General features: G+C 33.9%; 1 protein-coding gene across 1 annotated transcript in view; it reads right to left on the bottom strand.

Annotated features, from left to right (window-relative positions):
- LOC133178607 (DNA mismatch repair protein Msh2-like) overlaps positions 1–16,685 on the bottom strand; it is a 337,373-nt gene that overhangs the window by 41,276 nt on the left and 279,412 nt on the right. The window contains exon 11 of the mRNA XM_061313340.1: positions 4,305–4,396. Within this exon, the coding sequence (XP_061169324.1) occupies positions 4,305–4,396 (92 nt within the window). The remainder of the gene's footprint in view (positions 1–4,304; positions 4,397–16,685) is intronic.

Raw genomic sequence — 16,685 nt, forward strand, 5'->3', positions numbered from 1 at the left:
TTTTATTTCGACATTATTTACAATATTCACAGATTTGCCAATTTTGATGACCGCCAATTTTGTATTATCTTGTCGGGGGATTTTGTACACAGTATATATCCTTTTATTGGTTAGACAATTAAAATTCCTACAGAAGCCATCCTTGAATATTTCAGTGTACCCCTTGAGAAGGAGGAAGTTTCATTTCTATAATTTCAAAATAAATAATTATTACTTTGTAACGGTTTCTAAGTCAACCTAATTTAGATTAGCAATAAATAATTCAAGATAAGTGTATTTTATTAGTCATTAAACTAAAATATTTATGACTAGTGGTTATTTGGTAAATAAATTAAGAAAATTACTGCCAACATTTTATTTCATGAATGCATTTTACAATTTAAAAAAATCACAAGACAATGAAAAAAAAAAAATGTTTAGGTAGACTATTTCAATTAATCATTACACATAAATCGTAAAAAAGATGATAATTTTCCCAATTGCGATTGTAAAAACTATTCATATTTTAAGAGTCAATACGGTTGCGATTTTATTTTTATTGAACGATTGCAACTTCCAACTTCACAAGATGGAAGCAGAAAGCATGTTGTTATTACTTTGAAGATGATGAGACTTATTTACGAGGCGATTAAAAAAGTTTTGTTTTGTACATTGAAGGATATTTAACAGAAGTTGATTTGTAAGACAACATTGATATATATTTTTAATTCTTTATTGTTTATTATTTTTTCTGGGTAAAATTACCAAAAAAGTTATGAAATTGACCTACATTTTAGATGAAACACTCTGAGAACCCAAGATGATTCTAAGCCAATTAGTACCTGAAAGTTGGTCATGGTGATCTACTTATCACTTATCATTCTCTGAGGACCCATGGTGCATCAACTAAGTTTGATGATTCTAAGCCAATTAATACACAAAATATTTTAAAAATTATAACCATAAAATTTCAAAAGTAGGTCATGGTGAACTTCTTTTCAGTTGTCGTACTCCAAAGACCCAAGATACATCAACTGACAAAGTTTGACGATTCTAAGCCAATTAGTACCTGATATATTTAACTAAAGCCATAAATTTTCAAAAGTAGGTCACGGTGACCTACTTTTCTGTTGTTGTCCTCCAAAGACCCAAGATGCATCATCTGACAAAGTCTGATGATTCTAAGCCAATTAGTACCTGAAATATTTAATTAAAGCCATAAATTTTCAAAAGTAGGTCATGATGACCTACTTTTCAGTTGTCATACTCCAAAGACCCAAGATGCATCAACTGACAAAGTTTGATTATTCTAAGCCAATTAGTACCTGAAATATTTAATTAAAGTCATATAAATTGAAAAGTAGGTCACAGTGACCTACATTTCAGTCGACCTACTCCAAGGACCCAAGATATATCAACTGACAAATTTTGATGATTCTAAGCCAAATAGTATCCAAAATATTAAATACAGCCATAAAATTTCAAAAGAAGGTCAGGGTGACCTACTTTTCAGTGGACTTACTCTGAAGACCCAAAATGTATCAACTGACAAAGTTTGATGATTAGTACCTGAAATATTTAATTAAAGTCATATAAATTAAAAAGTAGGTCACAGTGACCTACTTTTCACTCGAGCTACTCCAAGGACCAAAGATGCATCCACTGACAAATTTTGATAATTCTAAGCCAATTAGTACCTGAAATATTTAGTTATACTCATACAAATTGAAAAGTAGGTCTTGGTGACCTACTTTTCAGTCGAGCAACTCTGAGGACCAAAGATGCATCCACTGACAAATTTTGATGATTCTAAGCCAAATAGAACCTGAAATATTTAATTAAAGCCATAAATTTTGAAAAGTAGGTCACAGTGACCTACTTTTCAGTTGACCTACTCCGAAGACCCAAGATGCATCAACTGACAAAGTTTGATTATTCTAAGCCAATTAGTACCCAAAATATTTAATTAAAGTCATATAAATTGAAAAGTAGGTCATGGTGACCTACTTTTCAGTTGACATTTTTTGAGGACACAAGATGCATCAAGTTACAAAGTTTTATGATGATAGGCCTTAAAATGTCCAAATTATGCCTCTAAAATGCTTTGAAATCGAATGCCTGCAAAATTCAAAAGCAGGTCACTGTGACCTACTTTTTAAAAAATACATTTTATGGCCCAAAGATGCATCTTCTTACAAGATTTAATGATTCTAAACCTCTCAGTATTTAAATTAATGACCTTAATTGTTTTGAAAAAGATTAGCCATAAAATTCAAAAAGTAGGTCATGGTGACCTACTTTTTAGTTGACGTACTCCGAGGACCTAAGATACATCAACTGACAAAGTTTGATGATCATAGGCCTTAAATTGTTCAAAATGTGCCTCTAAATAATTTTGAAAAAGAATGGCCACAAAATTTAAAAAGTAGGTCACTATGACCTACTTTTTAGTCATCATGATATGTCATTGAGGTCCTTAGATGCATCAACTGACAAGATTTGATGATCCTAGTCCTTATAGTAAACAAAATATCAACATTTTAATAAAATGTAATTTTTGGTCAACTTTGAAGTGACCTTGAGACCACGCCCTATGCCCCAGGGTGATGTCTTGAATAATTTTTAATCTTCAACATATCCTCATCCTTTTGTGTAAATTTGGTGGTAATCTGCCCAGTGGTTCTTCAGAAGATTTTTTTAGCAACCAGTACTTTTGTTTCTATTTTCCTAATTATCTCCCCTTGTTTAAGGGTCACAACCCTAGTTTTAGTATAAACAGGAGCCCTTGGACCAAGGATACCCTGTGACAAATATGACAATAATTGGCCAAGGGGTTCTTGAGTTATGGTCCATATTCTAAAAAGTTTATGCACACTGCACAAATGGCCATAGCATTAGCTCTTTGAGCCTTTGGCTCAGAAGAGCTAAAAATTACAATCCATGGAATTAATCCCTTATACAGTACACAAAATTATGTATCTCAGTGTAGTCTTCTTGTGTTCCAAGTTATATTGAAATTGGATTAAAACTGTAGGAGGGGTAGCATTTTGAGTGTAATTCACAGAAATTTCTGTTTTTAGTAACCATTGTAACACCGTTCATCGAAATCAAATACCAGGGCTCTCACACCACTTTTTGGGACTGGGATCGAGGCCATTCAAATTGGGAAAATAACCCATCATTTTGGAAATATTTGGAAAACTAACATTCATAAAAGAAACACCTCAAATTTTGCTTCTCTAGCATTTTGTCATCAATTTAATTCTAGTCTTGAATAAACTCTTAAACAGAACTAACATGGGTAGGTTATTTATGGAAGTATACATTGGCTTTGCTCATTACTAAATTGTGGTTATTTGTCTTTCTGATCACATCCTTCCAAATTTCCTCGATCACATGGTCATCATGGCTTTCAGGTTCAGCATGAGACTGACTGGTGGGCCTGGTGCTAGGTGCAGCTTACTGTTGTTTAAATAAAATGTTCATATTTTGGCACCTAGATGATGTTTTCATGTCAATTATCTTGACATAATACTTTGCATTATGGCTCATTATTACCTAAATCCGTACTAACAATAACCTGGCTCCCCGAACCAGCTTACGAATATATGTGGCATGAACTAGTTAATAAAGTTGTACATAGAACTAGTTTGTTTCACGTTCACTTGCAATTGTTTGCTTTTTGACAATTAAGTTAAATTGATTTTGAATTTAAAAAATATTTTCCTTTCGAAAATTGGAAAATTTACACCTTTCTTTTGGGAAAAAAGGTACCTTTTTTGCGTTGGGAGTGGGGCCGTTCAATGGCCCCAATTATTGATAATCGAGAGCCCTGAAAACCCATAAAAAGAATTATGTATCTCAGTGTAATCTACTTGTGTGCTAAGTTTAATCAAAATCAGACCAAAACTGGAGGAGTAGCATTTTAAAGAAATGTTTACAGAGAGACGGACAGATGGATAACGGACACCTTACTATCACATATTATGCTCTGCTGGTTTCTGACCAGTAGAGCTAAAATCACTCCACTGTAAGTGTAAGTTACTTTATATAGATTGCTTTAAATTTTTATTTAATTTTTACAATATGCTTTAAAACTATAAGGGACACAAATCACTCCAATGCAAGTGTAAATTATTTATATCCCTTAGGTGAGTGACCTGAAAAAGACTTGTGATTTCTGTGCAACAGATACTAATTATCAAAGCACTATTTTTTGCAGTGTAACAGATGGACAGATTAACAACTTCCCTCTGTAAAGCCTTGCTTTGTAGGTTACACAGTCACAACTGTACAGTAGTCTCCATCTTATCTACATCACTTACTCAGATATTGCCCATGCCAACCCAAAACCATCATATGTAGATGTTCCTCTTCCAAGTTCATCAATAATGATGAGAGAATCTTTTGTGGCAGACTGAAATTAAAAGCCTTCCATTATATACTTCAGGTGTGGTATTTTAAGTAAGGGTTGATTTCTGAGTAGCGCTCCATACCTTAAAAGTAATGGAGCTGACTGAGGCCCCAAAGGAACCGAGGCCCATTGCTTTTAAGGACTGTAGCACTATGAGTACACTGACCTGCTTAAAATTTACAGTTTTAAATGCTTGTAATCATTGTATGTCAATATATATAATAAAAACATATTTTTTAAAATACACAGTAAATATACGTTTAACGTATTAGTAATATTAAATTTATATATAGAGTATATAGTGTTATGGATTTATTTGAATCCTCAATTCATCAGTAAGTTTTGATAGTGTAGTGAGCTGAGTATTCAACTACAAAAATAAAGGTACCAAGTTTGACCTTCAGAAGTATATTTCACTTTTTCTTAATATGACAAGAGGCCCAAGGACCTTGAATCACTCTTCTGATAAACTGTACAACTTATCAATTCTATTTGAAGCCTCTAAGTATCCTGTATATTTAGATAATTAGCCTTGAAATTCTAAAGGTAGGTCATCATGACCTACATTTTAGATGAAACACTCTGAGAACCCAAAATGATTCTAAGCCAATTAGTACCTGAGAGTAGGTCATGGTGACCTATTTAGGGCTTTTCGCTTTCAGGCAAAAAGCCCTATTGTTTTCGTCTTTTTTATTATTATTATTATTATACTGAACACTTTTTTCCTTCAGCATTTGAGGAGTACCTTTAAAATAGGATTTTTCTCTTATAACCACTAAATAGGAAATGTAAATATCTCGCGTATGTAAGGTATTGAACTTCCGGTTTAGTCACTTCCGGTTTCTACTAAAGAACAAGAGTTGTATTATACTCAGGTGACCTTAACGGTCACCTGAGTATAATACAACAATTTAGAAGTTAAATACACTGACAGATGAAGCTTTGTTGTCCTAAAGCAAGAGAAGTCGGAAGATCAGGATCAACAAAATAATTAGTCTAGTATTCAGTATTAACTCATAACTTAAGTTCTAATCTGTCCCCCCCTTAATATTATCACCATGACGACTATTAACAAACTATTAGTGCTTCTGTACTATTTTTAAACCCATGTTAAGACCTCTAGCATTGACCTCTCTTATGGTCTTTGAAGAACTTTTAATAAGATAAGTTATTTTTGCCTCATTTTTATTTATCTATTACTTACAGGTCTGCCTGATTATTAAAACTAAGAAAGTACTTTTTGAATTATACGATAAACATTCTTGCATAATTATCTTATTCTATTAATCTTTCAAATACATTATTTACAGTGATTAATTATCAAAGGTGAATGGAAAAGGGGAATAATTTCTCTCAGTAGAATACAAATTAATAGAGCCCTGTCCAGGACCAGAATGCTTAGACAAATTAACCAGATGTTCAAAAATCTGGTAGAAATACACTTACTTATATCATTTAAACTTTTACTCAGTTTGCTTTCGATATGCCCAGAAGCAGAGAAGAATTTCACAGGTACAATGCATTTTCACTACAGATTCAACAAAGCCTTACCCTAACACCAGAACCCAAGACCAAAGGTCAAGAAATTTACAAATTTGGAAGAGTTACCCTCATCATCATAACTATGGACTTCAAAGAATTAACACTTTTCCACTATATTATCAAAAGCCCCCCCCCCCCCTTCCTCGTTATGCCAGAACCCCTGACCCTAGGACCACAAGATTTAAAAATTCTGTTCGAAGCTCCCATTTTCATCAAAGCTAAGCAATTTATTTATCAGCTCAACACTAAGGAGCAGACAGGATTAGTTAATGATTAATTAATAGAATTAATGCATTTTCACTATATAATCAATAGAGCCCCCCTCCCCCCCTCCCCAAGAATCCCAAAAACTGAGGCCATGTATTTAAAAATTTTGGAAGAGGCATCCTTGCCTATCATAATCATGCACTTAGTTTGTTTAAATAATTTCCAGTAGCAAAGAAAATGATTTTCATAGAATCAATGCATTTTCACTATATAATCAATAGAGCCCCGCCCTAACACCGGAACCCCTGACCCTGGGGCCATGAAATTCACAATTTTTAAAAAGGCATCCTTATGCATCATAACCATGCACTTAGTTTGTTTAAATAATCTCCAGTAGCAGAGAAGAAGATTTTCAAAGAATCAATGCATTTTCACTGTATAATCAATAGAGCCCCACCCTAACACCAGAACCCCTGACCCTGGGGCCATGAAATTCACAATTTTTGAAAAGGTATCCTTATGCATCATAACCATGCACTTAGTTTGTTTAAATAATACCCAGGAGCAGAGAAGAAGATTTTCAAAGAATTAATGCATTTTCACTATATAATCAATAGAGCCCTGCCCTAACACCAGAACCCCTGACCCAGGGGCTATGGCTTTCACAATTCTGGAAGGAGCCCACCTCCTCATCATAACTATGTACCTAGTTTATCACCTTAATGCCCAGGAGCAGAGGAGAAGATTTTCAAAGAATTAATGCATATTCACTATATAGTCGATAGAGCCCCACCCTAACACCGGAACCCCTGACCCTGGGGCCATGAAATTCACAATGTGGGAAGAGGCTCTCTTGCTCATCATAACTATGTACGTAGTTACTTAATTTAATACCCAGGAGCAGAGAAGATTTTCAAAGAATTAATGCATTTTCACTAGATAGTTGATAGAGCCCCGCCCTAACACCAGAACCCCTGACTCTGGGGCCATGAAATTCACAATTTTGGAAGAGGCACTCTTGCTCATCATAACTATGTACTTAGTTACTTTACTTAATACCCAGGGGCAGAGAAGAAGATTTTCAAAGAATTAATGCATTTTCACTATATAATCAATAGAGCCCCGCCCTAACACCAGAACCCCTGACCCTGGGGCCATGAAATTCACAATTTTGGAAGAGGCACTCTTGCTCATCATAACTATGTACTTAGTTACCTTATTTAATACCCAGGAGCAGAGAAGAAGATTTTCAAAGAATTAATGCACTTTCACTATATGATTTATATAGCCCCACCCTGGGGCCAGAACCCCTGACCCTGGGGCCATGAATTTCATAATTTTGGTAGAGGGCTCAATGCTTATTACAATGATGCCAACAGTTTGACTGCTTGATGTCCAGGAGTAAAGAAGAAGATTTTTAAAGATTGCATTATTTTTGGTGGTTTTAGCCCCACCCCTCAGGCCTCAGGGGGGCAGGGACCATGAAATTCAAAATTTTTGTTCCCCTTCACCCATAGATGCTATATGCCAAATTTGGTTGAAATTGGTTAAGCGGTTTCAGAGAAGAAGCTAAAAATGTTCAAATGTTAACGCACGCACACGCCGATGGACAAGAACGGATAGCAATAGGTCACCTGAGTGACTCAGGTGACCTAAAAACTAAAATACCTAAAGAAGCTAAAATCTTTCTCATTTTGAATGTCTAGACTCTCAAATTCAAGATATAAATTCTAGAGACCAATACCTACAAAAAAATTAACGACAGTGATTTTTGACCACTGATACTTTCTGGGATATAAGACTTCAATCATTGAAGAAGGGGGGATGAAATTTTTAAAAGTCACAATTAAGGTTTGAAAATTATTTTGAGCATTGAAATACGTTAAGACTAATAAGTTGAACATATACTGTAAGTTTCATATCAATCCGAGCTGAACTTCCAGTTTTAGGGGTCTTTGAAAATTCTCTATGGGAGTTTCTATGTTAAATTGAAATCAGTCGTGGCACGTTTTCTCTTAAAATAATCAAAATATTTTTTTGAGATTTTAAGCGCAGAATGACCTTGATACGGTACCGTCCTCATTAGGTCATGAAAAGGAAATTCGGGAAAAAAAAGGGATTTCTAGGGGCCAACATTGAAAACATATTTTTTCCTGTAACTTTTTTTTATTTCTCAATGAATTTTTAAACAGTTTTCTATTCTGGGTTCAGATCAAAGAGAACGATCTAAAAATTATGGTTCGTGGGGTCACTTTTTGACCCCTTATAGGAGTTACAGAAGACTGAAATAATGTAATTTTTATTTATTTCAAATATGATGAAGAAAGAGTTATCTCCCTTTGCACATCTGTTGGCGGGCTTACATACTCTCTAGGTTTCAAGTTTGGTATGCATATGACAATTACTTCCGTTTTTATGAATCTCTGAATTTGTCTATGGGAGTTCCCATATTAAATGGAAAAATGCACATGTCACGATATCTCCTTAACTAAATAAAATATTCTTGTGAAAATTGAGTGATATAATGACTTTGATAATGTTTCAACCCCATAAGGGTCTGAAAATGAATTCTGAAAAATAAGGGATTTCAAGGGGCTAATATTGAAAACTGATTTTCCCACGTAACCTTTTTATTTCTTAATGAATTTTTGAACAGTTTTCGATTCTGAGTTCAGCATAAAGGTTACAGTTTAAAAATTATGGCCCGTGGGGTCACTTTTTGACCCCTTAGAGATATTTTAGAGACCTGAAATATTGTAACTTTTAGTAATTTTCAAAATAACATTGTAAGAGTTACCCCCCTTTGCAGAGCTCTAGTGAGAATTACATACTCTTAAGTTTCCATTTTTATAAGCTCCTGAAGACTTGATCCAGTTTGATTATTTTTTTTTTTAATGTTTTTCATTTAATTAGAGTTATCGCTCTTTAAGGTCCTTGTGATTTTAAGCGTCGAAAAGCCCTCCGTTTTTTTTGAATGACAAAAAAGGTCTAGTTATCACTTGTAATTCTCTGATGACCCACAATGCATAAACTAAGTCTGATGATTCTAAGCAAATTAAAATTATAACCATAAAATTTCAAAGTAGGTCATCATGACCTACTTTTTAGATGACATACTTTGAGGACCTAAGATGCATCAACTGACGAAGTTTGATGACTCTAAGCCAATTAGTACCTAATATATTTAAATAAAACCACAAAATTTAAAATATAGGTCACAATGACCTCCTTCTCAGTCGACTAACTCTGTGGACCGAAGATGCATCAACTGACAAAGTTTAATGATTCTAAGCCAATTAGTACCTGAAATATTTAATTAAAGCCATAAATTTTCAAAAGTAGGTCATGGTAACCTACTTTTCAGTTGACTTACTCCGAAGACCCAAGATGCATCAACTGACAAAGTTTGATGATTCAAAGCCAATTAGTACCTGGAATATTTAATTATAGTCATATAAATTGAAAAGTAGGTCAAGGTGACCTACTTTTCAGTCAACCTACTCTGAAGACCAAAGATACATCAATTGACAAATTTTGATGATTCTAAGCCAAATAGTACCCTAAATATTTAAATATAGGCATAAAATTTCAAAAGTATGACCTACTTTTCAGTTGATGTTTTTCAAGGACCCAAGATGCATCAACTTACAAAGTTTGATGATCATAGGCCTTGAATTGTTCAAAATATGCCTGTAAATCATTTTGAAAAAGAATGGCCACAAAATTTAAAAAGTAGGTCACTGTGACCTACTTTTGAGTCAGCATGATATGAGGTCCTTACATGCATCAACTGACAAGATTTGATTTGATGGTCCTAGTCATTATAGTAAGCAAAATATCAACATTTTAATAAAATGTAATTTTTGGTCAACTTTGAAGTGACCTTGAGACTACGCCCTTGGGCCATGGATACCCTGTGACAAATGTGGCAAGAGCACTGCTAAGCGGAGCATCCCCTCATGCCAGGAACTTCACCGGTAATGGCAATGTCTCCATACGAGAGAAAAATTCTCAAGAGGGACGTTAAATAAGATACAATCATCTAGGCCTAGTAATCAAGGGTACCCACTATTACTATATAAAGTTTAAATTAAGTAAAGAAATTAAAATGTATTGCAACACTAAATTTTAACAAAAGTCAAGGTGGATATCACTGGGGGGGGGGGGGGGGGGGGGGTGGTCATAACAAGCATACGTTGGGTCATAACAAGCATACGTGATTGGACAGTTTCATTATTCCTAGCAGAAACATCGCTTATGCTCTAAATTTCATTAATTTATCTACCAGAGTAAACCTCACAGTAGCATGCAATATGCATCAAGTCTGAAAATACGCACGCAAGTAATATTTTTTGTAGTGAAAAATGACAATATACCGGTGTTGAGATGTCAGTGAAACTTGTGAAACTTTATATTTATAGCTTTCAAGAATTATGTGTGCCTCAAGATTAAATTCCACAGGCCCCTATTGTAAACACACAGGTGTGGTAATTTGGTATTGAAACCACGACGTTCATCAAATTATTTCAGTTACTCAGTGACAGATATGACACTTTTAATTCATACAAACTTTCTCAAGATACGCACAATAATATGACAATACGCAAATACAAAGTAGAACTTACAGAAGCGGCTCAATCGAAACGATCCTGATTTTAACCTGTTACATTTACTGGAAGTGAGTATTGTCAACTCGTACCTAAAATTGCAGGGTTTGAAGGTAGTAAAAATGCGATATTTTAAGAACTATTTCACCGATTAACTTGAAAATGAATAGGGTTCATCCTTTTACAATGCCACATAAGTATGTGAAGGCTGAGAAATGATGTGCAAAGGTTCTCTTTAAATCTTGCCCACAAGCTGTAAAGGACACACTAACAAACACATATGCACAGTAGCGATGCTATATCCCCTCTGCAACTAGTTGCGCAAGGGGATAACAATAATTGGCCAAGAGGTTATCGAGTTATGGCCCATATTCTAAAAAGTTTATGCACACTGCACAAATGGCCATAGAATTAGCTCTTTGAGCCTTTGGCTCAGAAGAGCTAAAAATATAACTTCAACTAGTTGCGCGAGGGGATAACAATAATTGGCCAAGAGGTTATTGAGTTATGGCCCATATTCTAAAAAGTTTATGCACACTGCACAAATGGCAATAGAATTAGCTCTTTGAGCCTTTGGCTCAGAAGAGCTAAAAATATAACTTTATTAAATTTCCCATGGGAAGGAGAATCTGTATAAAACAAACACCATTTTCAATGTAAATTGCAACTCTGAACTCTCCATTCCTAAAAAGTAATGGAGCGCTCAAACAAAAGAGCAATGTCACAAGTGGATTTCAATAACTTATAATATACATGTACTGCAAAATTTTTTTCAACAAAACAATCAGAAATAAAAATTATTGCCAGCACCAGAAAACTAAGTACTGATTCAGGCAACAAAATCTCCATAGAGCACTGGCCTGGTCAGTGAGAAGTATTTCCTCTGTGTTCCTGATAACATTGTCAGAAATAAACCTCGGTTCCAAATAGAATTATATTTTTTGTATGTCATTCATTGATTCAAGATATCCACAAGATCTTTTGGACAAGAGTGTTTTGCAATAAATTGCAAAATTTTGAATGGTACATATGGGTTCCTACATTTACAAGGCGTAGTTTGTTTTGTATTGTCACATACATGTATCATAAAGTGATTTCTTGAGGGAGTGAAGATGAACATAACAAGAGGCTCATGGGCCACAATGCTCACCTGAGTAATTTTGGCCCTACTGTTCTTCACCAGATTTCCCCCTTGTAATACCTATTGTTGCCCCGCCCTACCCTCGAGTATCATGATTTGAAAAATTTAGAATCTACAATATGCCAGGATGCTTCCACTTAAGTTTCAGCTTTTCCGGCCCAGTGGTTCTTGAGAAGAAGATTTTTAAGATTTTTTTTCTATATAGTTCAATGTAAAAATTGGATTCCCTATTGTGGCACCACCCTACCCCCGCTGGTCATGATTAGAATAATTTAGAATCTAAACTACCCCAGGATGCTTCCACATAATTTTAAGCTTTTCTGGCCAAGTGGTTTTTGAAAAGATTTTTCCTATATATTTCAATGTAAAAATTGGATCCCCTATTGTGCCCCGGCCTTCCCCAAGGGGTCATGATTTGAACAATATCGAATCTACACTACCCCAGAATGCTTCCACTTAAGTTTCAGCTTTTCTGGCCCAGTGGTTTTTGAAAAGATTTTTTCTATATATTTCAATGTAAAACTTAGATTCCCTATTGTGGCCCCACCCTACTCAGGGGTCAAGATTTGAACTACTTAGAATCTTCCACATAAGTTTAAGCTTTTCTAGCCCAGTGGTTCTTGAGAAGTAGATTTTTAAAGATTTTTCTAACATATTTCAATGTAAAACTTGGATTCCCTATTGTGGCCCCGCCCTACCCCCGGGGTCATGATTTTAACAATTTAGAATCTTTATTATCCCAGGATACTTCCACATAAGTTTCAGCTTTTCTGGCCCAGTGGTTCTTGAGAAGAAGATTTGTTAAAGACCCAACCCTATTTCTGTCTTTTCTTGATTATCTCCCCTTGTAAGGGGACTGGGCCCTTTATTTTAAAAATTTAAACTCCCCTTCACCCAAGGATACTTTGTATCAAGTTTGGTTAAAATTGGCCCAGTGGTTCTTGAGAAGAAGTTGAAAATGTGAAAAGTTTACAGACGGACAGACGACGGACAATGGGTGATCAGAAAAGCTCACTTCAGCTTTCAGCTCAGGTGAGCTAAAAAGAAGGTCAAGGTGACCCTTTTTTTAGTTGACATACTCCAAAGCCCCAAGATGCATCAAGTGACAAAATTTGATGATCATAGGCCTTAAATTGTTCAAAATATACCTCTAAATCATTTTGAAAATGAATGAACGCAAAATTCAGAAAGTAGGTCACCATGATCTACATTTGGGTCAACATGGTATGAGGTCCCTAGATGCATCAACTGACAAGATTTGATGATCCTAGTCTTTATATTAAACAAAATATCAACATTTTAATAAAGTGTAATTTTTGGTCAACTTTGAAGTGACCTTGAAACCACACCCTTTGCCCCAGGGTGATGCCTTGAACAATTTTTAATCCTCATCCTTTTGTGTAAGTTTGGTGATAATCTGCCCAGTGGTTCTTGAGAAGAAGATTTTTTAGCAACCAGTACTAATTAATAATTATCTCCTCTTGTTTACGGGTCATACATAGCCATACTTTAAGTATAAATGGGAGCCCTTGGGCCAAGGATAACGTGTGACAAAGTTGACAATAATTGGCCAAGGGGTTCTTGAGTTATGGCCCATATTCTAAAAAGTTTATGCACACTGCACAAACGGCCATAGCATTAGCTCTTTGAGCCTTTGGCTCAGGAGAGCTAAAAACAATACACAATATCAATATTATTTTATGAAATAATTCTATGAACTAAATTATAATTGAACATTTTCCAACATCATACAGTGTGCATTTTGTAAAGATTTACATTCAAAATATGGAAAATGTGAATGCATCAAAATTCAGGTCATAACCAGAAGTCTCTGATGAGACTATAGCTCTACTGGTTGTACTTATAAAGGAAGATAAAAGTAGCACTTGGACTTGAAACTTTGCAACAGCAATAAATAGAATAATGATCCTTGGTTTAGTCTCTTTTTGTGGCAAGATTTACTGCAATCAGACTAAAACTGTAGGAGGAGTAGCCTTTTAAAACAATTTTACAGAAATTTTGATTCAAGTAACCATGGCAACATCATTCAACAAAATCAAAAAACAATAAAGACAATTATGCATCTCAGTGTAGTCTACTTGTATGCCAAGTTATACTGAAATCAGACAAAAAGTATAAGAGGAGTAACATTTTGAAAGTATTTCAAGAAAATTTCTATTTTTAGTAACCATGGCAACAATGTTCATCAAAATCCAAAACTGGTAGAGAGAATTATGTATACCAAAATTAAGTACAAATTAAGTACGAAAAAAAGTACAAAAAAAGGTTACAAAAAGTATACTTTTTTCGACTCAATTTGGAACAAGGGATTTGGTCGTTTCAAATTGAGTCAAAAAAGTATACTTTTTTGTTGCTTTATGAGAACTTAGGTTCTCGGTTACAAAAAAGTATAACAAAAGTATACTTTTGGTACATTTCCATATTTGAGAAAAGTACATAAAAAGTATAATTGGAAGTACAGAAAAAGTATATTCTTAAAACTAACATACAAAAGTACAAAAAAAGTAGATCTGGTAAAAAGTACAAAATGTATGAATTACAAAAAAAGTATACTTCCAGAAAAAAGTACAGAAATGTATGAAGTACAAAAAAAGTATACTTCCAGAGAAAAGTACAAAAATGTATGCAGAAAAAGTATAAAAATAGTACTTCTTTAGATTGATGCTTAAAAAAGTACAATAAAATCTTCATTTGAATATGCTAAATGATTTCAGCCTTCAAGTACTTTTCCTTGGGTTCTGCAAAAAAAGTTAAATAATCAAAACATATTTTTTTTCAGTTTTAAATCAAACATGTTCTTAAAAAGCAGAATTCCTGTGCTTAATACACGCAGACTGACAGACAGTATCATATATTCAGTTTAATATTCAAACTAACTTGAAAACCAATTAAAACTCAAAATTCTTTTGTGAAAATCAAAAAAATTAACTTCCGATCATCCCCATCACTTATAAAATTTTAAAATAAGTCTTTTCAGTGCATGAGTATATTAAAGACAGACAAAACTACTAATTTGATATGACTCTATACTGTATTTTACAGAAATCAGATTAGATTAATATGTACTTACTGATGATAAGATACACTTAAATTGTTGAAGCATTTTTCTATGGCTCTGCATGTTAGTGAGATGCTCATGGCAAAAAACATGCATTCACTGCTGAAAATTATAAAAGAAAAATCAGGTAACGAATGTTTGAGAACTTCTCTGGCATTATATCCACACACAAACATTTAATACTTTTCATTTTTTTAAAACAATGATTTTGAAAAATTGTAAAGTGAGTTTGACATCCCTGTCTAAATTCTTAATGTTGTATAAGCAAATTAGAAAAATAATCATGTGTCTCAATATTATGTTTAAACAGCCTTCTTTTTTGATGCTCTCCTAAAAGGCTCCTTGCCACTGGCCACACAATGGTTACAAATAGGAAGTAGAACCTTAAATTGTTTATTTTATTGTCTGCCAGTTGAGGACAGTGATATAAATTTTGAGATGTTGGTCAAAATACAAATTCAAAAAAAAAATAATTTTTTTTAACTATTTCAATATATCTTCATTTTTTTAAAATAAGTGTTAAGTGACTGTGTAGAAATTGTTCTTAAAATAAACTCGATACCTTAAGTAAAAATTCCTATCATATAATAGACAGGGAGTATTGGGGAGGGGGGTTAAATTTTATCAATTTAAGTGTAAAATAATTTTTCTGGCTGCCATATTCAAAAACGATACTACATGCTTGTATATATTTGTTTTCTTTTATACCGTAGTTGAAATATTTCATTTCTTTAGGCTATATCTTATTTCACCCTCAAATTCATTTAACTTCTCCCATAGTTTTATTCATTACATCTGATGCATAAGCGATCCTTTTTCTGAAGAATGTTGCTTAGACTGTAAGCTAAAGCAGAGACCGAAACAATGTCTCTGGCTATAGCTACCATGGGCAGTTTTTAACCTGTGGAAGGAAATTAATTTACATGCAGATACTTTTGAATTTGGATACATAATTATCTCACTAACATATGTCATTGTGAAACAAAGTTGTCAGAATTTTATTTGTCCTCTGAACAGGTGAAACGTTTTGAATGGCACTCCTATCGATAATTTTTACACTAATCCAAGCTATGATGCTGCTCTAGACTCTGCAGATCTACTCGATTTAACTGCCATGTTTATCTTAAACTGAAACTACGAGTTCTTAATTTCAAATATCGATCCCAACTCAAATTCGACATTGGAAAGAAAAAATCCCATTTTTCTCAATTTTATTTTTTTTCTGAAAGTTCAGTAACTTGAGTGGCGAGTTTGTAAACCTTAAAATAAAAAAATGCTGGCCTTACATTGAGCCAGAGAAAAAGCATGTTCCAGTATGTTAACTTAAGTTTATATACGTCGTCATACTGATCAAAACAAACCAGAAATCGAAGACACAAATGTCCACAATTACGTAAAATCTACGTTGAAATTCTCCACTGAATACATTTCTAAAGTGGTAAAATGCATTTCCTGCTAACAACATATAAAATTTAAATATAAATATAGTCTTACCGACTTCTTTATCTCCTTTTTGTTCTCAGCATTTCCATCCCACCAATTTTCAAATCGTCTCTGAAAAATCCGCGCTTCATTGTTGATCAATCGTAGAGTTCATAAGAGTCATGTGATCAAAAAAGGAAATAAATAATTACTAAATTAGTTCACAAAAACACCAAAATTCCTGTAATAATGTTTTTTAAGTCATCATATTTATTTTACAGCCGTTTTGTGTGT

The sequence above is a fragment of the Saccostrea echinata genome, unplaced genomic scaffold, assembly GCF_033153115.1.
Source record: "Saccostrea echinata isolate AGI-Se365-2 ecotype Australia unplaced genomic scaffold, CSIRO_AGI_Sech_v1 ptg000003l, whole genome shotgun sequence".
NCBI lineage: Eukaryota > Metazoa > Mollusca > Bivalvia > Ostreida > Ostreidae > Saccostrea > Saccostrea echinata.